This window comes from Haliaeetus leucocephalus, unplaced genomic scaffold (genome assembly GCF_000737465.1).
Source record: "Haliaeetus leucocephalus isolate CR32 unplaced genomic scaffold, Haliaeetus_leucocephalus-4.0 Scaffold450, whole genome shotgun sequence".
Classification (NCBI taxonomy): Eukaryota; Metazoa; Chordata; class Aves; order Accipitriformes; family Accipitridae; genus Haliaeetus; species Haliaeetus leucocephalus.
The window spans coordinates 8,136,070-8,160,247 of record NW_010972886.1 but is presented as its reverse complement, the minus strand read 5'-3'; the positions used below and the strand labels follow the sequence as shown (position 1 = coordinate 8,160,247).

Sequence of the window (24,178 nt, the reverse complement as noted above, 5' to 3'; positions counted from 1 at the left end):
CTATGAGAAATCTTTGTTTTAAATACTTGAGAACAGAACACAGATGCCAGATTTGTGCAGGTATTGCACTAACAAAGGAAAACAATCTCTGTGTGTGGAGAGGCTTAGAGCACTCAGTATTTTTAAGCCTGGTATTGATGACACAGAACCTGGTGTGGTGCCTCTGAAGGCCAGAGTACACCTCTTAACTGAGGGTGGAAATAAAATAAGCATATTGTATGATCCTGCATGAGGTGCTGGTTTCCATGAGCTTACAGGCATAAAGATGGCTATTCTTAAGCAAGCTCCTTAGGATAGCTATAGTTAAATAAGAATTTAACAAAAACAAGTAAGTTTTAGCCTTGATAAACTACTGCATTGGCAGCCCACTCTATGCAAACAATCATAAGGTGGAGATTAATAAAAATATTGCTTTACCACTCAGTGGTAAGGAGGAGCTATCCATATATGATGGGGAGACATCTGAAACGCTTAATGCCTTTCTTTTTTCTTCATCTGTCTTTATTCTACAAGCCAGATGTAAGTTGGAAACTAGCATTACCAATATCAGACACAAAAAGGTCAGATTTCAGCCAGGTGTGGAGACAGCTTAGACAAGCCAGATGCTTTCAGATCACCTGAACACATTTAATGCAATCCTGGCATACTGGAAGAACCAATGTGAAACAACATCTGAAATTAACAGTCAGTTGAAGATAGGCAAGATATTAGAAGAGCAGGAAAGGACTACATTCCCTTCCAATCTTTAAAAGCATTAAAAAAAGACAAATCAGAAGAATGCAGACAAGCTAACGAAAAAGATGTGGAACAAATAAAGTTGCTTCTTAGCATGTGGAAGTCAAAAGGAGACAAGCAACAAACATTAATTTGTCATCAACAAATCATGACAACCAGTCCAAGCTCCTTCTATAAGAGGGAAGCAGGCAGGGAAGGGGAGAAGCAGCAGATAACATACTATGATTGTAGCTCTTTTTATTGTCTCTCAAGGTGCTCTCATAAGGAAGCACAGAAAACAGAGCCTTAATGAGACTCACATAGCATAGGTGCAAAACAGGCTGGAAAACTATATCCAAGACTAGTTTTAAATTATTCTGGGAATTATGCATTAAAAGGGGGTCTGCAAGAGTATTGCTTGGGTTCAGTGTTGAAAGTCTGAATTAGGAAGGTGGATGAAGCTGGGATGGACATCAAATGCACTAGAAGAAATCCAATCATATAAAAAGGAGAAAAGGTCTGAAGAAAACAGGATGAAATTCGATAGGTACAAGTGCAACATAGGAAGGAGTAATCATTTACACAAATGCAGGATGAGGAAGAACTGGTTAGGTAACAGTTCACAAAAGGATGTGGGGGAAACAGTCTATTCAAGCTGAAACATAAGTCAACAACATCAGGTTGTTGTGAAAAAGACAAACATCATACTGAGACGTACAGACAGGAATAAAGCTTGCAAGACATGTACTGCCTCTCCCACTCCACTCAGCATCAATAAAGCCGCAGCAGAAATTTTATGTTCAGTCTTCCCTCATGCAGAGTGTAAGGAAGATGAGCCCAAAGAAAGATCCAGGGGAAGAAGAAAAGAAAAAAAAACCACAAAACCCAAACATGAAGAAAACTGGAGCAAATTTAGGTCATTTATGTTAAGAAAAAATGATAAAGGAATGTGGTTAAGTCTTAAGCATGTAAAATTCTGAAGAAGAAAGAAAACCCTTTGTCTCCCATGCCAGCATTTACCAAAATGAAGTTACAGGCTTTAATTCCAACAGGTCAGACACTGGGAGGAGCAATCTATAAGACAGTAAAATGAAGCACTCAGACTGCCTTGGAAAGCCAGGGATGCTTCATCATTGGAGGTCTTTAACAACAGGCTGAAGAAATCTTTCATTTTGTAAAATTGAACTTGCCTTCAGGCAAGTAGAAGGACCGAGTGATCTTTTAAGATGTGTTTCAGACCTACATTCTCCGTGTTTCTTAACTCCAGGTCCTACAGGAAAAGGACACAGCTGGCACAGGCTGCTGCTGCCAGCGAGCAGGAATCTGACAGAGCCCCTCTGCTCTCCAGCAGCAGGGCAAGCAAACTGAAAAACCCCCATTTCCCACTGAGCAACACCCCATGCTGGCCTCTCAGTTCATGTCACCCACCAAGAAAAAAATACTTCCCTTTTAAAAAATTAAGCCTAGGGTGGGGGTCCAGATACTATTTGTTTCATAAGCAACTCATGCCCCGATTAACCTGTGTTAATCAGATTTCCTTGCAAACCACAGTATATTTTGGTTTTTTCCTGGCACGTAGCTATCTGAATACACAGTAAGTTCAATAACCACTAACACAACTCTCCAAATGAATAATTGTACAAAGTATGTCTTTTTCTCTTTTAGTTGTTTAGGAGTCTGGCTATCAAAGAAGTATAACCCCACCACTCCAACTGGTCCTCATGAACACTAGCAGAGAGGAAGGCTCTCTCCCATTCAACACATCTCCCTAGAAAGTCACAAAGCCACTTTAAAATCTAGGATACATTAGAAAGGTTACTTCATCTACACGGTAAGAGTTCAGGTCAAACCCAGGACAACAGTCAGAATAAGAAACCACCTGATTACAGTTGGGTGAAATTAGGTATTTAGGCAAACAGTAAGACGTAAGCAACATTGGTAACTGCTGAATCAGCTGGATTTAGCTCTGTCACAGCAGAGATGTCACAAGCACAGTGAACTGGGAAACTAATTACTTCAGATTTTTTTTTCTTTTTTTCTCCTTTTCTTTTTTTTTTTTAATTTTTCTAGAAAAAACAAGGTAACGCTTGAAAAATTCTTCTATACCAGAAACAGAATGCTTCACTTACAAACACCATTCATAAACAACACATAAACCCCAAAAGTATTATTAAATAAATAAAGGAAGTGAAAAAATAAGGAATGGCAGACTTGAATATTCTTGTTTTAGTTGCCCAATGGAACAAGCATTATTTAAGCAGTGTGAAGGCAGATTGCTATCTTTACCTCATTGAATAGTAACTTATTCTGTGAATAGCCCCCATGGAATAACAGCCACTGCTCAAGGATTCAATAGCTTAATGAACATAACAAGACTGGCACAATCTGAAGCTTAATTTGCATGTAGTTTGATTATTTTTGCTTTATTAGTTTAATTTAAAAATAAAAATACATGTAAAAGTAACAGCATTCAAGTGTCATTTGGCTTAACATATATTTTTCTAGGAATTCTTATACTATCCAAATTTGCTAATTGCTAGGACTTGTGCAGCTAAAAGGAGAAATACATGTTAAATGAAAATATCCTTTTTGTTTTTTAATACGTAATTAACACAAGCTTTTCTAGCTTCAAAACTGGCAAATCTATCCTCTTGAAAAATACTCACATAATTTTCATGCTACAAATTAAATTTGGTGTGGTTATGCTTTTAGCACTCAACAAGTAAAAGCTTGCAAATGAAAAGCTGAAGCATAAAGGTATGGCAAGTCTCATTTAAGAAATCAAAATCTTTGGGAAAGAGGAATTCTCTCCTGCAGAAGTCAAGAAAAGCTGCTAATAATTAAATACTGCTTTTGATTAACACTTTACACTACATATTTATTTTGAAAGTCCTTATTTAAGCAGATCATGATATAAAACTAATCAAATCACTGTACTTCACTCCCTTATGACGCCTGGCTAATAACCACACAACAGTTGGAAACTGTCAAAATATTTTACAGCTCAATTGTAATTACCATCCAAGTCTAAGCATGCAGTAATTGGGCGTTAGCCATGTTCTAGGGGTGTTACAGCAATACACAGCAGTCAGTTCTTCTGTGTTTCATTTTTTACATGTGTAAAACTCCTGAATGATCCCCAGGATCTACTTCATAAAATTTTGAATGAAATATTACTATGTTGTCCGCAGAGATAGCTTTTTCCCCCCCTTAATAAAATAGAGCATTTGTGTCAACATTTTAAAAATCAGCTTAACATTTGGAACTACAGAATTTGTTCAGCAGCTTTTTTTTTTCCTGGTTTAAATTCCCTTAAGTAAAAAAAAAATATATATATTGTCAGATAAATAAAAATTAAACATTTTGAGCAAAATATTACATGGTAAATATTGTAATATTAAAAGCTTTGAGACAAACTGCTGATTTTGACTTCAAGGAACAAATTTTGCCGATCATAAATAGAGAAAATATTCCAAGCTGCTGAGAGAGAAAAGAAGTACTGCTGCAATATGGTAACATGAGGAACTTGAAAGGGGTTTTAGCATGTACTATTATAGATGTAATGCTCGTAATACTCATGAGTATTGTATACAGATGATAGCCCAATAGGTCTTCCTGAACAGACAACTCTATAGGGGCTTCTAATTGTTTAGCGTTGGTATTTCTAAGGCAGTATCAGAGATACAGATTCATGATTCGCTGATCTTTCAACACTATTTGAATCATTAATCCATGCATTAACTGTCACTAATGCCACAGTGACAAGACAGATGACATCACTGGATCCCTAATACATTACTGTCCAATGGATTAAAACCCTTAAGAGATGTTATGCCTTTGAGCTGACAGGTTATAAATGGAAAGAAGTGTTAAATTTTAAGAGTCCTTTGGACTTAATTTACATAGTTGGGTTAAATAAAATTAAGCACTCTTGAAAGAAAGGCTCTCAATTGGTCCCAAGATGATGCAATGATTAACATGCTTCTGGTGTGAGCTGTTCATGATTCCAAATATTCATCTGCAGATGGGACTAGGAAACACCTAGATGGAAAGACTGCACCAGAAGACTTCAGTCTTCCAACCAGTAATATCAGTGCTATTAGAAGGGGCTGTGGGTGAAGGTATCAATTGCTCTCCCTTGGCTTGGGGGGAGAGATGAGTTTTATCAGAGGACCCCAAGGAGCTATAGGGGGAAAAATTTCAGCCAGCACAAATGCAGAAAACTCAAGCTCAAGTCTCATACATCATCTTTAACAAGTCTGATCACATCCAAGTGTTGCAACATGTAGAGCACTTATCATTCACGCATCTCAGTCTCTTGCAATATTTTTCACTGCATGAGCACCTCAGGATAGGTGGAGGAGGGAAAAGAAGGGAGCCTTCATTCCTACACAGGAATTTCCATGCTTTGGGAAGTGTAAATTAGAGCATTACTACTAGTCTGACAGTAAGTTTGCTAATAAATGTGTAGCAACATATCTAATTGCATAACAAGAGATTAAATGATTACGACAATCTTTGAAATAGGGAGAATAAAGAGAAGAGAAAGCATACGTAAGGGAGAGCTCTGGTAACATGGCAAACTAGCTGTAACTTCTAAACTTTGATAAATGTGTAAGAGCCAATGTATTTTATACTTTGTTGATACTGCTCAAAATAAGCTTCCAGTGGAATCTACAAAGTTTGTTCTAATACTGAGTATTAGTTCCAAGCTAGATGAGCTTCTAAAAGTTATTTAAAGGTGTAGGATGCATCACCTCAAAAAATGGGGTTTGCAGGTTACTAGGCAACTCTTTGCAGCAGAAGCTTGACCCAAGACATGACTAATAAACAAGTACAGTGACATCACCTGACTAAGATCCACCTTACCTTTAAAGTTGCACGAGGGGGGAGTTCAAAGAGCAGTTTTGCCTACAGTTACAATAAAATTTACAGACTACTCAAATAGAAGTGCTAGTGGGAGCATGATGAGTTGATAAAAATACAGTGTGCATACTACTTCAGTCATAGGGTAGTTTCTCACTGAGAGTCACATAAGTTTGGGGGTTTTACCATTTGTAAATACTTAGAAGTCATTTTGCAATGATTTTTATTATCTCTTATTTATAAAACCTTGGCAGTGTTAAGTGCTGCTACTGTTTCATAGCTTTTCAATCCCTTCTGCAAGTTTGCAGGGAAAAGAGGAGGCCACTGGACTCAAAAGAGGAGTTTAGGTAGACAAGATCACTCTCCCAATACCCCTTCTGCAGCTGGTAGAGACAGATTGTTCAGAAGACTCTTCAGAGCAGAAGTCTGACCTAGATGCTCCACACTGGCCTTAGGGGATGCTGTCTCTGCCCACACATTATGGAAAACTCCAGAGATCTCTTATGTCCTAAATCAGACATGAGCAATACAGTTGTAACTAACTTCACTACAGAAAGAGGTCAAAAGGGACATTCTTATGGAATCTAAACCTACAACTGGCAGCCAAAATCACCAACCATTTTTTAAAAGAATCCTCTAAGTTGAAAAGTACAAAACAGAAAATGAGACCATAGTAGGATTTGACCTGCCTCTTACCCCATTTTTACTCAATAAATATGAAAATAGCCCATTTTGAATATAACTTTTTTTTAAAAATGCTAATCTATTTCTCAAATAGTTCCCAAGCAGATATTAATTTTCCAGCATTATTCATTTCACCTGGCTGGGGCTCCACACAGAGCCCGTCACTCTTGCCAAAAGCAGCAGGGACAATGTTCAGGAGTTTAAGGATGTGAAATTGTTAAAAACTGGTCAGAAAGCAGACCCACTGCATGTTCTTTGTTTCTTTACTCTTTTTCTTCTGTATTGGGCATGAAATATTGGCAGAGCAACTGTCTCAGACACAGTGGAAGTGAAACAAGTAGTGATGAAGAACAAATTACATGTCATCTGTGCACAAAAAAAATGCACAACACCCAAGATCTGGAGCAATATATTTCATTTGTCTGTGGACCAGTCACAGTACTGGTTTCCTCCAGAAAAAGAAGTAAACATTCTTCCTAAAAAGATGAAAGTGCTCTGAAGCAAACCACTTAATGTCCTATGTGCTGTATGGGTTCTCAGACTCTTTAAGTACTTGCAAAAAGACAGATTCTAAGTGTTTTTAAATCAACCAATTCTATGTCCAAGGAGCCCAGAAATGGAAGAACATTTCAGAAACTTGGAAGCTCTCATCGGAATTATCTTCTGATTATTCATTATTACTCATACCTATGTCACATTTTGGTTCTAAATTTGAAACCAATAGTAAATATGCAAACATAAAAAAAGATACTGTGGTAAAAATAAAACCTAATTTTAGTAGGCAAAACCCAAAACCTGTTTTTTGTAAAAGCCTAACATTGTTGCTAGAAATAAATGTAAAAACAGTTAAATACATTTGCAGAGAAAACTCCTTCCCTGGAAACCCCATAAAAGCATTTTTTTCTTTTTCTTTTTCTTTCTTTTTTTTTTTTAATAATAGTGGTAATTTCCATTAGCATTTTAAGTACAATAGAAGCATTGCTGTTACAGTTATAAGAATTTGAGCATTGAAACGATATTTGGTTTGCTATAGTTTTATACTTAAGCCTATTGATTGGGTTCTGGTCTACACACCCATGTCTCAAAACAAAGGATAAAGTCACATTATGTTACCGAGTCATTGTTGTCAATGAAAATCATGACAGACTACTTACCAATAGTACGGAGTGCCATATGGGCACTTTAGAAATGCATCAATTCTTCAGCATTACTTTAAAGCGATAAAACCAAAGCTTTTCGCGGAGTTCTTGAGAGCACTTTGGCAACTTTATGAAAAGGGGTCACAGTGTTATTAAATATGGTTGAGTAATTAAGCATATTCTAGGATGAAACACTTTAATCATGATCTGCTAAGCCATCTGTATCAAATTACTATCTGAATTCACTTTTTAGAAAGTTTGCACGCAGACAATAAAGGTATATTTGTTATATAGAAAGGCTTACATATAACAAATATACCTTTCTATAAAACAAATAACCATACTTATTATAGTAACAAATATACCAAGATATAAGTTTATATATATCTATATATGCACACACAGAAAGAAAATATACACATTGTGTCTCTCTATAAATATATTAAAAAAACCAAACAACTAAGGTCACTTGAAACAACAGAAACACATTCTGACTATCTGTTCTGTAAGTAAAAATTACTTTGATTATGCTCCAGAAGCATAAAATACAAGGCAGCTAATCAGAAAAAAAAAAAAAAGAAGAATACAAAAATATTACACTATTTTTATTTACAATTATTTCAGGTGGTGTAACATTCTGGGATACTTTTAAAGTTTGATTGGCTGAGTTGGATTTCAGAGATCTATGTGCACTGAAGCAAGTCAGGAAACACGACCCTTGCAAGACTAAGATTACAGTTCCTTGACTCAGAGGTGTTGATGAAGTGAGGGAGAATGGAGATTTTGGCTGGCCCACCAAAGAAAAAGAGACCGTACTCTTGCTTGTGGATTGCCCTTCAAAGATACAAAAGACAACTAAGGAACTAGAAACTGCTCTAACCTGCCCCAGTTCATACTCATGGAAACTTGGATGAAAAGATTTCACTGCTCAGGAACTTAATTCAGGAGCAACTAAAGGACTTCTTGTTGCCTTCAGTGGACTCTGCATGAAGTCTCATGAACGTTTACAAAAAGCCAGGTGCCTGATAGTCACCATCCAACCGTTATTTCAAAATAGATTTCTAAGTTTTTGCTGTTGCAAATATGACAGCCTTTCACACAATTGTGCATGCACAGTCAATGCCAGCAGTTACATAGACACTTGTGAGCTTAATGTCTGTCCCTACAGTGAGCCCACAGGGAAATAAAGACTACTTTCTACAGCCACGGTGGGTGTGTATCCACTCAATTCAAATAGCAGAGTTATGTGCTCTTGGTGCTAAAGGTGCCAGGCATGCATATAAAGTTGTTCCTAGTCCCAAAATCAAACATTACAGCATCTTCACTAAGGTAACAAAAATTACTAATGAAGCTTCCAGCACCTAGAGCCGTGTTCTTCAAGATATTCAATCTGAGATGACAACTTTTTTTTTTTAAGTATCTGTTGAAAGACTCCTTTTTTGGGGGATGGGAGACATGTTACAACTCTTGAGTTTACAGTGGCATGTCTGTCATCAGCTACTGGGTAACCCACAGCTCGCCTCATCAAGTTCTGCTCTGAAGGAGTATGGGAAAAGGCAGGATAAGCTGTATTAGAAGATGTTTTACCATGCTACATCCTCTGAATCCAAATGATTTTTCTACAGAGAGAGACTTCCCTCTCAACAGTATAGCTCTCTTTAAAGTGTAATGTAGGCATTTAATCAGTGGGTGTTTAATCAAGCTCTTAAATATTACAGTTGAACTTCTATTATATTAAGCTCGCCAATATTTTTCGTAACATTTACAACATGATTTCCTTAATTACTTCAGTTTCTAGCTAGCTCCTTTAAAGCCCTTTCACTGAGCTAGAGCACATGATTTCATTCACACTTTAAAAGCCTTTCCCATGCATGCTTTTCAAAGCTGATTTTCTGAATTATACATATGAACTATATTTAAAATTTGTGCATTATTCATTACTACAAACTATGAAGTATCATTTAGGGATTAACACAACTATCTACTAAACTGCAAAATAGGTCTTGTCAATAATGAAACCAAGTGAGTTTTGAAGAATTGGTTGTATTTTAAAAAGGTAACCAAATACTTCTATAAAGTACAAAAATATTTCTCTAAATCTACCAAGAAAAAACATATGCATGTCTTCTTTTTATTGAGATGAAAACAAATTCAGTATATCTAACAGGCTCATAAAGTATAAAACTACTTAAGATATATCAGAAAAGAGTTCTGCTTTAAATACATTTTCAACCTTTTTTTTTTTCCCTTTCTGTAACAGTCTCTATATAGAGTGCTTGCACTGTATGCATTTGAGATCCATCTATATGCTTCTGCATAGGATAAACCAAGTCAAAAAATACTAGCAGGATCTGGATTTTGTATTCACATGGCTAATTCTCCATAGAAACAACATTGCCTTTTTTCCTTATATTCCATTTATGTGCTTTAAAATAACTCAGAAAAAACATGAATCTAAAATATGTTACAGCACACAAACCCCTCAGCTCGTATAGCGATAGTTGCAGAGAACAGATCATTCTTCTGAAAATGTAGGAAAAAAAATATTTAAAGGGAGGCAGTGAGTCAAAAAACATGCATGCAGCTTGACTTCAGTAAAACCTGGGATCACTCAGTTCCTTTGGATTGTTTTCTATTTATTTTCTTTTCTTTCATGAGGTTAATTTTTTAGGAAATTGTTGTTCCCCCCCCTTTTTTGTCACCACAGACACTCCCTTTAGGCAACCGTGCATCAACAATCCTCCCACGTTCAAAGTCGGCTACATCTGTTGCTCTTTCCCATTGTTGAAAATTCCTGCCTTAATCCTATTTGACTTTATTCATGCAAAGGTCATCCTGAATTCAACAAATGGAGGAGCGATAGCAAGCACACTGTTGAACATGGCTAAAAAATGCTGTTGCAGAACATGCAGCTAGTGTGCCGGCACTATCTCAGAAGTACTTGCTTTATTATGCAGCTTCTAGTCCTCATAGCTGTGTTGCAATATGAATTGGCAACATTATTTCTTCTAGCAACTCAGGAATACAACAATTTCCTTCTAACTGGCTTGATTCTCCTTAAAAAGATTTGCACTTAACTCCTATTTGCTAGTGAGTATGTGTACAACATACATATATAATATTTGACTGTTTCACATGCCTTAGGGCTTAGCTTCTGGCATATATGGCTTCCCTATTTCTCCTGGGTTTTATTTCTCAATATATCTAGCTTCACAAATCTATTTAATTAACCAGCCCATCTAAAACTAATGGTGATCACTTTTAAATAAATGAGACAAAATTCTGCCTAAAAATACTTTTACAAAGCAGGGCAGAACCGCTAATACAAACACCTCATTTTAGGGCCATCACCGTACTGTAGATTTGCTCGCAGAAGCCGTCTATTTTGTTTTTAGGCTCATTTTTCTTCCCCAGCAACAGAAAAATAAAAGCATTCTAGCTCAGACCTGTGATTTATTCCTGTACTTAAGTATCTGACCCAAACCAAAGAAAGATTAGCAGGAACAGTGAATTAGTAAGCAAACCAAAGTTAACCATCAGTCTGATTTATGAAGGGAAGATAATTATTTTTGTAATATGTCCATAACTCATCATGACAGAAGCAAAGGAATATTTATTCATACATGCTTATTTCCAATTTGAGGTGCTTGCCAACCATGATGAACCAAACCCACCCTTCAGGCAAGCAGAGAAAAAGGCTATTGTTAGTCTCGTTCCTTCACGGAGCGCTTCGCTGAGGGCTGCAGACAGCGGAGAGTGCACCCAAGACTTGAACTATCTAAACCAGTCCCACAATAAAGCTTGATGTAATAGCTAAAAGTTAAATGCTACAATAACATCAGCTTATTCAAATTGTGTTTAGCTCCTCGTTAGGTGCAAGGGAACACTGGAAAGAATCAAGTCTTCAATTTAAAAGCTGTCCAGTACTCTGCTCTTGTGGCTCTTATTAAGGAGCCTGAGAATAAGGTCTAAAAACTCTACAGAAAAAGGATAGGTTTTATCAGGTTTTTGTTGTGAAGATTTGGGGGATTTTTGTTTTGATCATAGTTTAAAAAAGGTCTTAGGAGAGTAGAAGTGTTCCTTCTTCTACCTTTTAAAGAGCAAAGCTTGAACTAAACAGGAGTAATAGTCTGTGAAGCCAAGCATGCAAATCAAAGCCCTCCATGTCCTTTGAAAAGGTTAGCATGAATGGCAGGAAGGTGGTTATCCTCCAGTACCTATGCCAGGAGCCCACAGCCCCGCACCATCTGCCTGCCTCCTCCCAGCTCCCTTCCACCGTAGGAGCGAAGGCAAATAACTTAAAGGGAATAAATAAAAGGCCCTCATCACGGATAAGGATTTTCAGATTACGTATCCCAGAAGCTAGCCCAGATCTCACTTTGAGCTAACCTAATGTGGTTGTTTTTCAAATGCTTTGGCAGGCCACAGCCGCCTCGCCTGACCAGCGGTGTTTGTACCTAATCCGGCTTGTCCTCTGTGAGAGAAACTAAACAGTACCATGAAAGCATTGACATTTAGGAACTGCAGCGCTCCAGAACCTTAATGCTCCCAGCAGCTCCTAACTTCTTCCTTACATTTATGCACCTTAGGGATATTTAAAGCACAGATTTCAGGCAAATAACTTTGGCACCTCCATCAGGAGACCAGTCCCCTTCGGAACCCGCAGAAATGGGTGCAACGAGACACTAGTCCAAAGGCAACGCAGAGCCCAGCTCACACTCCCTGCTCTCCCTCCAGACATCCCCCACTGTCACTCTCGCGGTCTCTCTCTCTTCTAGGACTTCCAAGTATTCAATCCACCTCCTAATGCAGGAAGCTACGGCCCAGAAAAGGCAGTGTGGGTATTCCCACCATCCAAAGGCCATCTCTCCTCTGACCTCAGCAGCCTTGAAGCAGTTCCTGGATCAGGATACATGTCTTATTTGACCAACCTTGCACTTGTTGGTAAGACAGACTACTGGGCACTTCATTCAAGGAAACCGAAAGGTTTATATAAATCATCACATATATTTACATGGGAAACATTAAAGAAATTCTAGTATTAGTATAATTTCTTGAATAAAATATGAAAGAAGTATTTTTTGTTACAGTCCACCTACATGCAATGGTGCTGGCATTTGAATAGCACATAGCAACAATATTCCCCTTTACTTCATCACACAATACACTCTGTGCCTGTTGGCTTTTCCGGTTTCCACCAGAGATGGATTTTCTTCTCACAGAATGGTGCAGTTTTAGACTTCCAAGATGAAATAAAGCATATAAAAGTACTGCCATTACATATCTAAAGAGCATATTTTTCCACAAGAAGTGAAGTAATATCTTACAATGACAAATCTGAGTACTGTAATTTATAATGTAAGTTAAATATAAAAATATGAAAAGTGAGGCTTTGAATGTCATAAGACTGGTTAAATTACCAAACCTTATTTGCACAGACATTTTGCAGAAGTGCTAACTGGTGCAAGTTTCCTATAAATATGTTTCATTAGAGCTTAAATCAGCTAGCTTCCCTGGCATGAGAGAGCAGACTATCACTGGGCATGCAAACCAATTAATTTTGGTTTTAAAATGAGAGAGAGAGCGCTTAAACAATGATGGTGACAAACAGAAACGTTATTATTGGCTTTGGACTATTATGTGAATGTGCATTCTCCTTTTCTGCCAACTTAAAAGGCCACCACAAGCTCTTGTCTACAAGCACCGAAACCAATGCCTATGTTTTCATGATTATCAGCAACACAGTGACTTTCATAAAGGAGAGAACGGTGTATACATTAATATGACAGCCTTAAGCTTATTTATCATCCTGTCCTGGTGCTATATACTTTCATCAGTTGCTAGGTATAACTCAAAAGCTATCCAAGCACAAGTTCAAAAAACATCCTGTGGTCTGATACAAGCTCCATGTCTGTTCACATAATCATGTATTTCCAGAGAAACACCTATTGCCAAAGACTGGAGTGCAGGAGTTTCATTTACTGAGATATTCTGGGTAGCCCAGCAGGCAGCTGTGAGATGGAGATCTGTGAGCTACCAAATCCCAGGCTGATTAGTCAGCCTGCAGTAGCCACTCTGTAAAGTATGTGTCTAATGAACATAGGTTTCCACACCCTGAAGACTTGAGAAAGGATGTGAACCAAGCTGGATTCACCAACCATAACATACCTGTTGACTTTCATAGAATCACAGATTGGTTTGGGTTGGAAGAGACCTTAAAGATCATCTAGTTCCACCCCCCCTGCCATGGGCAGGGACACCTTCCACTAGACCAGGTTGCTCAAAGCCCCATCCAACATGGCCTTGAACACTTCCAGGGATGGAGCATCCACAACCTCTCTAGGCAACCTCTTCCAGTGTCTCACCACCCTCACAGTAAAGAATGTTTCCCCAACACCTAATCTAAATCTACCCTCTTTCAGTTTAAAACTGTTACCCCTTGTCCTATCACTATACTCCCTGTTAAAGCATCCCCCCCATCTTTCCTGTAGGCCCCCTTTAGGTACTGGAAGGCTGCTATAAGGTCTCCCCAGAGCCTTCTCTTCTCCAGGCTAAACAACCTCAACTCTCTCAGCCTACCCTCATAGGGCACATGCTTCATGGCCCTCCTCCGGACCCACTCGAGCAGGTCCATGTCTTTCTTATGTTGGGGGCCCCAGAGCTGAACGCAGTACTCCAGGTGGGGTCTCATGAGAGCAGAGTAGAGGGGGAGAATCACCTCCCTCGACCTGCTAGCCACACTTCTTTTGATGCAGCCCAGAATGCCACTGGCTTTCTGGGCTGCGAGTGCACATTGCTGGCTCATGTTCAGTTTTTCATCCACTAATTTCCCCAAAGTCCTTCTGCTCAGGGCTGCTCTCAATCCACTCATCAGCCAGCCTGTATTTGTGCTTGGCATTGCACTGACCCATGTGCAGAACCTTGCACTTGGCCTTGTTGAACTTCATGAGGTTTGCATCGGCCCACCTCTGAAGCCTGTCAAGGTCCCTGTGGATGGCATCCCTTCCCTCCAGCGCGTTGACCGCACCATACAGCTTGGTGTTGCTGGCAAACTTGCTGAGGGTGCGCTCAATCCCACTGTCCATGTCACTGACAACGATGTTAAACAGCGCCAGTCCCAATACCGACCCCCGAGGAACGCCGTTGTCACCTTTCAGTAGGTTAATGGTAACTGCAGTATCCAGAAACTCGACGGATTCATGAGCCATCAACATGAGCCTTGGCTACAGTCTGGCAACAAACTGAAACTACCACATAGTAGGAAAAGCCTTTCTCAGAATGGTTTCCTGAAGGGAAAGGCATATGCTATCCTTCCAAAAAAGTGAATGAGCAATGCTAATCCAGTGCAGGAACTATTTTCTTTTAACACTTAAAAATAACTATACTTGAGGGTGATTATCTGTTTCCTCCTGTTCCCTAGTAAATAATTCTTCACCTCCCACATAAATGCAGTAGCATTCCTGCCCCCTCATTCTCACAAAGGCAATAAAATCCATGACTGTGTAGAGACACGGGACACAGTTGCTGACTCTGGAGCTGATACCTGGATCTTATTTCCAATAAAGTCAACATAACGTAGGGAAGATAAGATACTAAGACTGGCTGAGATTTCAGCCAGTTGGAGTTGATATGTGTATTTTTTAATCAGCTAAACCAATGACAGGCACTGATATGCATGTTATGCACTGGTCTGATACCACTTTTTGAGCCTGAACTTCTTTGTTCAATTTTTTTCCAAAGTCAATGACAAGTGGAAGAAATTTAAAGTCTCCATCACCTCTGTGAAAGGCAGAACCTGGTTATCCAAACCATGTCAAGAACAGCAACACATGTATGATGGTAACAAGCTCAACAAGGCTTCAATTTGGCTTGACAGCACTGTAGCAGGTTGATGACTGAAGAGCTTAATTACAGCTTTGCAGTTTGTCAGAGTCACCTAAATATAGCCAGCACACCATATCTTCAAGCCATTTTGAGATGATTAACTGTGGGATTATTCCAGGCTTTCAGACATTTGCATTTTTAAGCTCTCACTGACGATTCAGATTAGTTTAGAGGAGGCATGGAAGGAAGACAGGAGAGAATCAAGATACTCCTTTAGGAAGTGCAAGTAGGCAATAATATTTGGAAACAAATCTTCCTCCCAAGCCAGATATGGCAAAGACTGAGCTAATATTATGGGGCCAAGAGCTGGCTGGACCTTTATGGACAGCTAGACCCTGCCTTATCTCTGACAGGTAACTGTCCCTTCCTCACCAATAGAGATGACATCAGGATCTCTGAGTAATCAGAAGGGCCTGCTCAAAGGGAGGACATTAAAGAGGTTTGGATAGAGTTTGCTACTCCAGTTAACTGATTGCTCAGGGAAGCAGTGCAAGGCAAACATTTAAAAAACATCAGATGAATATTGGAGATACTTGGAAGCTGTCTGGACATGGTCCTGGGCAACTGGCTCTAAGTGGCCTTGCTTGAACAGGGGGTTTGGACCAGATGACCTCCAGAGGTCCCTTGATGCCTATTTATTAGTTTCATGTTCTGTCTTCACTGATCATTGAGTTCTTGAACAAGTTCTGCCCTGGAGTACCCTCTTTACCCTGCAGATACCACCAGATCAGAAGGTGCTTTCTGGAATTTTCTGCTCAGTTTTACATGAAACTTTTACACAGAATGGTCTTGTACAGCATACATCTCTGAACAAAGGAACTAGAAGGATTTTGATTTTTGTCATGTCAGGAGTAATAGGGGTAATTAATTGTGGATAAGATTCCAGGAAAACCTAAAATAGCATTCAGCTGTTAAAAGACCATACAACTCCCTTAAAAGAAAGCCTTTTGCAGTTCACATAGATGCATTAGCTTAAGTCTATTCTCAAATGAGACATGTCCAAGACCGCTGACTGCTAAAAATTCATTGTTTTATTCTTCTCTTTCATTACCGCAGACACTGCTGTTAGAAATTAAGAAAACATACACACATGCACACACACACAAATAAAAATGTGTGGGAAGTCAGATATGCCTCAGGCGAGAAACACCTTCCACCACTACTTGGGTAATGGTAAAATGTTGGATTCAGGCTATGATGTTTCAACAGCAAACACAACTGCACTTCTGTGGAAGTGTTCCTATACCACAATGCAAATGCTAGAAGGCTCATTGCAGCTGATCACTGAACGAAGCAATTTTGGTGTCCAGCCATACCCTAAGGATTTGATTTTTGGGTGTAGACTTAGGAAAATATCAACCTTTCTTGCCCTACTTTTAAGTTGGTATTTAAATTCCTAGGAATTTCACTACTGTTTTCAAAATCTAAGTGGTTTTGGTTTTTTTTTTAAATAGAGTAACAAAATTTCAAGTATTTGGAACATGTATCTTGAGTAGGAATCTGTCGTGTGTCAAATAGTCTTTCAGGAAAAATTTCCACCTAATAAACTTGCTGATATATGATGTTAATAACAGCATTTGTATTTTTTGTGTTCAGCAAATGTGATGAACACCATTAGCATGTGAAGGAAAAATGAGCTCCAAATACTCTGTCAAGGATTTGCAGAAACATTTTTGGAGTCTTTTTCCTTCAACTCTAAAGTTCTAATATTAATACTGTGTTTGTGTAGTCTAAAGATTAGCATTTCTGCTCTGCAGCCATTTCCTATGAAGACAACCAAGACAGGGAATTGAACATTTTGAGACACTTTGGTTCTGGTCAGAGTTGTAGCAGAGGCTTTCTGTGCACAGCGACCTTGGACAAAACACTGAGTAAGATACATTATTTAACCTCCCTTTACGTAAGTTTACCTCCATGGGACTATTCCACCAAGATAAGGGTGTGTGTTAAGTTCATGCTTGTATAGTGCCTATAGCTTTTGATGGGAGTTTTTTCAGAGTTGCTAAACCTTGTTACTATTATTGAGTAATAAACAAGTTATTTGTGCCAACAGCCCAAGTCCTACCTGGGCACTATTTTGTACTGTGGTGTAAAGAAATTATTTAATTTTCTTTTCTTTTAAATGCCAGTGCTTTTCCAAATTCCAAAAAGCATTCCAAGTAAAGTGCTTTTGAGCTAACATTATTATATCACCTTTGAGCAAAACAATTCAAGCACAGAAAAAAGACAGCTTACAGAAATCTTTCTGAATTGCAAGTGACCATACAATATTTTAACACACCCAGTCAGTGAAACTTTTCACTCTAGCTGTAATATAATAAACCAGGATGCTGCATCTGCTTTGGAGCCTTCCCTAATGGTCTCATATCCTCCAAAATCCTGTAAAAAAATTAAAGGTCAACATAGAGCTCCGTTTTCCCCCATGGTCCTAATGAATACCAAAATTTCAGTACTTGGACCTTTGCTGATCTCAGCTGTGCCTCAGCATCACTGGCAGAGAGGTGGGCTGCAAGCAGGCAGGCACAAAAATACTTGGAAACTAACACCCTGCAAAAGAGCGGGAACTACCCAACTTTGTTCATAACAGCACAGTCTTCTCAGTGAGTTCAATCCTGCATCTTTTCTTAATCAATTTCAGCTTTCAGACAATCTAAAACTTAGTGTGGGGTGGACAAAAACTACAACAATCAAACACAGTAGTAATATGTTATTTCAGCACAATGAAGACATGAAATAAAGCAGAGAGACATATTTCCTTGGATGCAGACCTGTAAAAAAACCCTCTCAATCAATGAGCAATGGGGGCACAACCTCCATCAAGCAACGTGATAAAATCTCCTCCACAGATGTCTCTTCTCTGCCTGGTAGTACCAGAATGCTTTACTTTGGCCACTTTGCTTTGACCCAAGGGCCAGACTCCACCAGAAATCAAATAATGTGCAATATTTTTCATACAGAAACTCCAGCAAACAGGATCAAACCCCATCTCAGAACATTATATAAAACTGCTATGCTTTGATTTCATATTTCCCTGATTGTGGTTTTGCACATTAAGAATAACTTGTGAATTGTGCTTGCAGCCTCACTACGTTGGGTTTTTTTGCTGTGAGCAGATACAGATTAGATTTCTGGTCTCATACTCTTTACCCTGACTGAGGGGTAAAACAATAGCAAGATCAGAGCCTGAGCAGACAAGAACATGTCAGTGATTTGGCTGAGTAATTAAGCAATGAAATGATAGGTATGACAAGTAGTTTCATTCAATTCTTAAATTAAAGTACAGCAGCTCCAATACAAGGCAAAACATGATAATGTGCATAAATTGGGCGAGATGCTTGAAGGGAAGCCTTCTGTCCTCATCTTCCTACCCTTCAAAACAAGCAGTCCGCACGTATCAAATTAATTTTTAAGATGGGCCCATTAACATATATGACTAAATGCTTATTTTGTTTAAAAAAGCGCAAGCGGTGCTAACTGCTGAAACACTGCAGCTGAAATTCACACTGACAGAATTTAGCTGTTGTAATCCTAAAATACCTACGCCTCACACCGCCCTCGTCAACAGACGCTAACTCATGTTTTGCCTTGACAAATACAGATATATGTGCATATATAAGTATGCTTAGTCTGGACATTCCTAATTTAAAGCAGACCATCTTTTTTTTTTTTTAATTACTTTGACATACATATGGAATTGGACATATATAAATCCCAATACAAATAAACAGTATCCAGTACTAAGCTCTTAAAACCCAGATTTATGACAGAAACACGGAAACAGACTCTTCAATGGGGGCAGGGCTTAGTGGCATTACAATAGATCAAGACAAAGTATTGTTCAATATGATTTTCTTCCTTCTCGATGGCATATCCAGCTGTCCTGTCACGTTTGTTACTAGAAGACTCTTTTCTTTGAAACTGCAGTTGCTGATACTGTTGTCATTAAATCCTTAAAGAAAAAATACAAGCTCCTACTGCTGCTCTCTCCCTATGAACCAGCAAGTGAATAGAGATGAGCCAACACCTTATTAAGTATAAGCAAAGCTTTTAAGATGGCCTGCAGAAATACGAAGGATGTCTACAATACACATAAAGGTACTGTTAATAACAAAGATGAAATTTTGGTATGAAAAACCTACCTTAGGAGAAGAAGAAAGCTCCCTCGATGCAGGAATAGCTGACATGTTCTCACTCATGCCTGTCTCTGTCTTTGGCAAGAGGTTTGGTGGTTCAGGAGCCTTTCTTTTCATCTTCTTTTCTGGTTCTTGCAGTGGAGCAACTTTAATTAAAGCAGGACTTGATTTTGGTTCATAAAACGGATTTGATCTAATTAAAAGAAGGGAAACATATTTCTTTGCTATCTCCTTGGAATTAAAACCAAAAAATAAGACCTGTTTAGAGAAGCCAATGACTAAAATGCTTTTATTATCCCACATAAGAATATATTTTGCCTTTACATGCATTTAGATACTACTTTTTCATACGATTGAAAAGCGAGTTACAACAGTTAAAAACTGTGTTAGGCCAGTTTCCATACATTTTATAAAGTCCTGTAAATTACGGAAGTTTTATCAATTGCATAAATCTAACTCTTCAATTATACTTCACTATCTATCAAAGAGTGATCTGATTTACAGACAAGCTCAATACCAACAAATTTGAGTGAAGTTGCTGGCTGTTTAATATTTTAATGAACAGAATTAAGAATGATTCATGAGAACAGAGTTAAGAATCTGGCTGATCTTATATGCACGCTTCAACACAGCTTTAGAGGCCTCGCTCTTGGCTGTCCAAGCCTGAAAGTTTTGGCTTCCATACGCACAGAATCCACACTGAGTGTATTTTAAACTTCGCAGCACACAGGCATCACACCATTTCAAGAAAACTCTTTGGATAAGAGAATAGTGTAAGAAAACCACAGCTGACTTGCGTATACCTCTCTACAGATACCAGTAGCCATCATCTGTCTATTTTGAAAGTGCTTTTTATAACTAAACCTTGTTTAAGAAACACAGTAAACATCTTCCACCAAGTGGATGCACTCCAAAGAATTATTCTTCTTAACTCTTGTATTCACGTTGCAACTCTGCATTTGTTCCACCCTAAGTAAATACTTCCACAGTGTTTCCAGACGTTATCTATTAGTTTGATACATCAATATCAATCAATAATACATCAAATAATGGCTTCTACTACACACTTTGAAGAGCCAGCAATTTTGTATCCCGCCAAGGATACTTAGGAGAACCTTCTTTGCACCAAATTATTTTACTCATAATTCTCAATTTTGTATTTTGCAATCCAAAACTGGATGGTTAATTATGAAATTGATATGTTAATTCATTTCTAGTCCATACTTCCCCTGCAAGATATATTTATTTTAGTTATATAAACATAGTTTGAGATATAAGTCACTGCAATTCCCAAAGGTCTACAGTTATATAAAGCATAACTAATAATGTCAAATAACCTCAGTCCGTTGAATTCAACTCTAAATGGAAACAATAATGCATACAGCATTAGACAAGAGCCTATCTAGCGAGATCCATTTACAAATTTCCTCTCAGGATAAGAATCATGAGCAAGTACAAACTGTTTTTAAAGAACTACAACAGCAAAATGTGGGCACAAGCAAAAACCCAACTATTCATCCAGCTTCCTTTCACACAACACCAAATTTCTTTCAGTTTTGTGTACTTTTAGTATGAAAATGTCTTTCAGTCTCATGGACTGATTTTAGAATTTATTTTTATGCAGTTTACCGTCATCCTCTTTTCACTGAGAAAAAGCAAGCAATTAATAATCCACACCACAGAAAACACGTCTATTTCTGAAAGGTAGAGTTTACTGAAGCACATAAGTGAAGACTGAGCATAAAACCTCCAGACCTTTCTAAGAATCTGCCACTACTGGTTATAGAGAAAAAGATCTAAATTCAGATACTGAAGTGAAAGGAAAGACTAACACTAAAATAACTCATCTGCTGACTGAAGGCAACTCTCAGGTGTTCTCACTTTGCTGCCCATCAAGCACAAAGCCACCAGTGCAATCAAAATTAAGGGAACATCAAGATAACAAGTTAAATAGAAACAGATGGGTGTTTTCCATGGGAGGCAGTAGAGAAAGGAGGGTATTCAGGCTTCAGTGGAGAATGCACCTAGCTGTCACTAGCTCTAATTTAGCTGACAGCCCAGCTCAGCTGTCTTCAGACACCAGAAAGTTCAAAGGGAAAGGAAAATGAAGATAAAAGAGATAAAGGCTGAAGAACAATATGTTCTACAGGAGAGCACAAGGTTTTATTTAGTTCAACAAGTTAGCCTTCTGAACAGCAAACAGCATGTTTGGCAGGAAAGTAATTTACCTCTGTGTACTTGGAATTAGAAAGGTGTATTCATAAGGTGTTAAAATTAATTTGGTGTGAGAAAAAAACCCACCACCTTATCAATGAGAGTAAAAAAGTTTGGAAGAGCCACCTTTTGAATTTTTATGCTCCAGAATTGTCTGCACTGCCTGTGTAATCTTGAAGGATTGTACCCTACTACACGCACAAGAAGGAAATGCTATAAGGAGCCTTTTTTAGCTAGAGAAGAACTTGCTTAAAAGCCAGACTAAACCCTCACATTTTGGTCATAATATGGGCTGAACACATACACACTACTTTCCACCTTCCCCTCTGCACCACTTTTAATTGGTCTTACAAATATTGAGAAAGATTTTTTAAAAATTAAGTTTAATACAGATAAAAAACCCAAAACAGTTCTTGCCCAAAGAGGCTATATTTTGAAGTTGTGGGGGTCTGATATATGTAGTAGAGTTTGCTCCAACAGCTTCCACATGGCTATATAAGAAGCTAAGCATAGGAAAAGTCTGGCTGAAAAAACCCTTAGCTGAAAAATATTAAAGCACTTTTCCCTGAGGTCAGCTCCCATACTTTTTGCTTCTGTGAAGCTATTTAATTGATTCACACATGATTTGCCTAAGAGATACTAGACTGCCCACCACAAAATTAAAACAAACAAACCTAACAAATCTGACAAACTACCTGGCATTAAGCTGTCACTGGGAGTGTGGTGGCTTGTGGCTTCTTGTGAAACAAGCAGCTTTGATAGATGGCAACTCAACAGTCTTTCCAATTAGACAGCATTATTCTAAGTCATGCAATGATTAACGAGATAAGAAGCCACAGAGCCAAATAATATCTGAAAGCAAGTTTTATTCTGACCAATTTAAAAATTATTTTGATCAGTGTTACTGGTTAACTGAAAAAATCAACATTTCACTGAAGAGGAAAAACAAAGCTGTCAGTGTGGCAGGGTTAAAAGATCAGGTAATATTACCAATCAGAAATACTAAGGTTGAAAGCATTAAGTACTTGTGAGCTATTCTATTTTCAAGTAATTAAACTTAGCAAGGTGTGCTGTCCTTTGTTAAGAGGTAACCATCTACCACTGTGATTTTAATGTATAAAATTCAAAAAGGCCAAAGCAGTATTTTACACTAACATTCAAATGCCCAAAATAACAAAAGGAAAATATGTTCCTTATCTCCAGGTAGGTATGAGAATTTAGCCAGAGGAAGTATGTTTTGAGAGTGTAGTTTTACAGCAGAATATATGTACTGGATCATCTAACTCCCTATGTACCATGCAATGTCTCACTATGCTTATGCTGGTGACTATGCTTTGCTGATGTGTGTTGTGATATCTTACATTTTCTTCACAACCATTAGTGAAATATGTTTCAATTAAGCCAATTACCCAAGGTAAATCCTTCCCAGAGGCACAGTGAGGGTAAGTACCTTCTCCAAGATTACAACAAGAAGCTGTTACAAAACCGGAGTCAGAGTTCAGCTCTTGGGGCTCTTTGTGTAAGCTCTGAGTCCAGAATCAGAACTAGGGATCTGCAAGAGTAGAGTGGGACAAGGGTCCTGACACTAACTGATGTGTCCATGCTTCCACAACACGTCATCGTATTTCACACAAAATACAAGAGGAAAATGCCAAGTGGTGCATTAAGTGAACTCCAATGAAACATTTAAGAAGCAGGTATAAAAAATACATTGTGTTTCCTGAGCGACAGTAAATGTCTTTCAGGAGCCCTCTATTTCTTATGCCTTCCATCTATCAGGTTCAAAACCACTCCTGGAGAAAGCACTAGACCAGCGGTAGTAAAAAATTATTAAAAACTACCCAAAACAAAACAAAATATCGGAAGAGAAGATGTTAGGAAAGAGATTGAAAATAACATGCAAAGTTTTCTAATGCCGTGACATGACTCAGTTGTTCAGCCTTGTCTTGAATACACTGCTCAGGCCAAGTCAACACATCTTAAAATAGATACATAGCAGCAGAAATAACAGGGTCCAGAGACGTGCGGTGGAAATGATTAGAGAGATGAAGAGACTTCTGTATGAAGAGAGATTGAAAAAGTTAGCACCATTTAACTCAGACAAGTAATGGTGAACATGCTAGAGATATACACCACAGCAACTGTTTACGGCAGATAAATCCAATACTACTAATTTTTGTTTTGATAAGCCAGCAGAAGAGATAGTGTATGGGATTGGAAAGGTAGTTTATTTACAATCAATAAAAGGAAACACATTTCATATAAGATCTTGGTTTTTTGTGGAACACTCTGCCACAAACTGACACTGAAGCCTAGACTTTAATAGGATTCGGAAGAAGATTAGCCACTTATGTAGATAATAAAAGCACCAATATTCACATTAGATAAGAAACAATACACATCTGGACATAAACCCTCATGATTTAGGGCACACAAAAACTACCAACCGGCTTGGCCTATGAAAACCTTTCCATCAGTGCTCACCATACCTTAACAGAAACTTTCTACTGAAAAATTTGAAAATTAATGACATGAGGTAAGGCA

General features: G+C 38.2%; 1 protein-coding gene across 9 annotated transcripts in view; it reads right to left on the bottom strand.

Annotated features, from left to right (window-relative positions):
* The window catches only part of EHBP1 (EH domain binding protein 1), a 225,677-nt gene that overhangs the window by 90,892 nt on the left and 110,607 nt on the right, over positions 1-24,178 (bottom strand). For all 9 annotated transcript variants that reach the window (XR_774823.1, XM_010574733.1, XM_010574736.1 and 6 more), the window contains one exon: positions 19,427-19,613. Coding sequence is in view for 8 of the 9 variants with exons in the window: in XM_010574733.1 (XP_010573035.1) it covers positions 19,427-19,613 (187 nt within the window). In the remaining variant the exon portion in view is untranslated. The remainder of the gene's footprint in view (positions 1-19,426; positions 19,614-24,178) is intronic.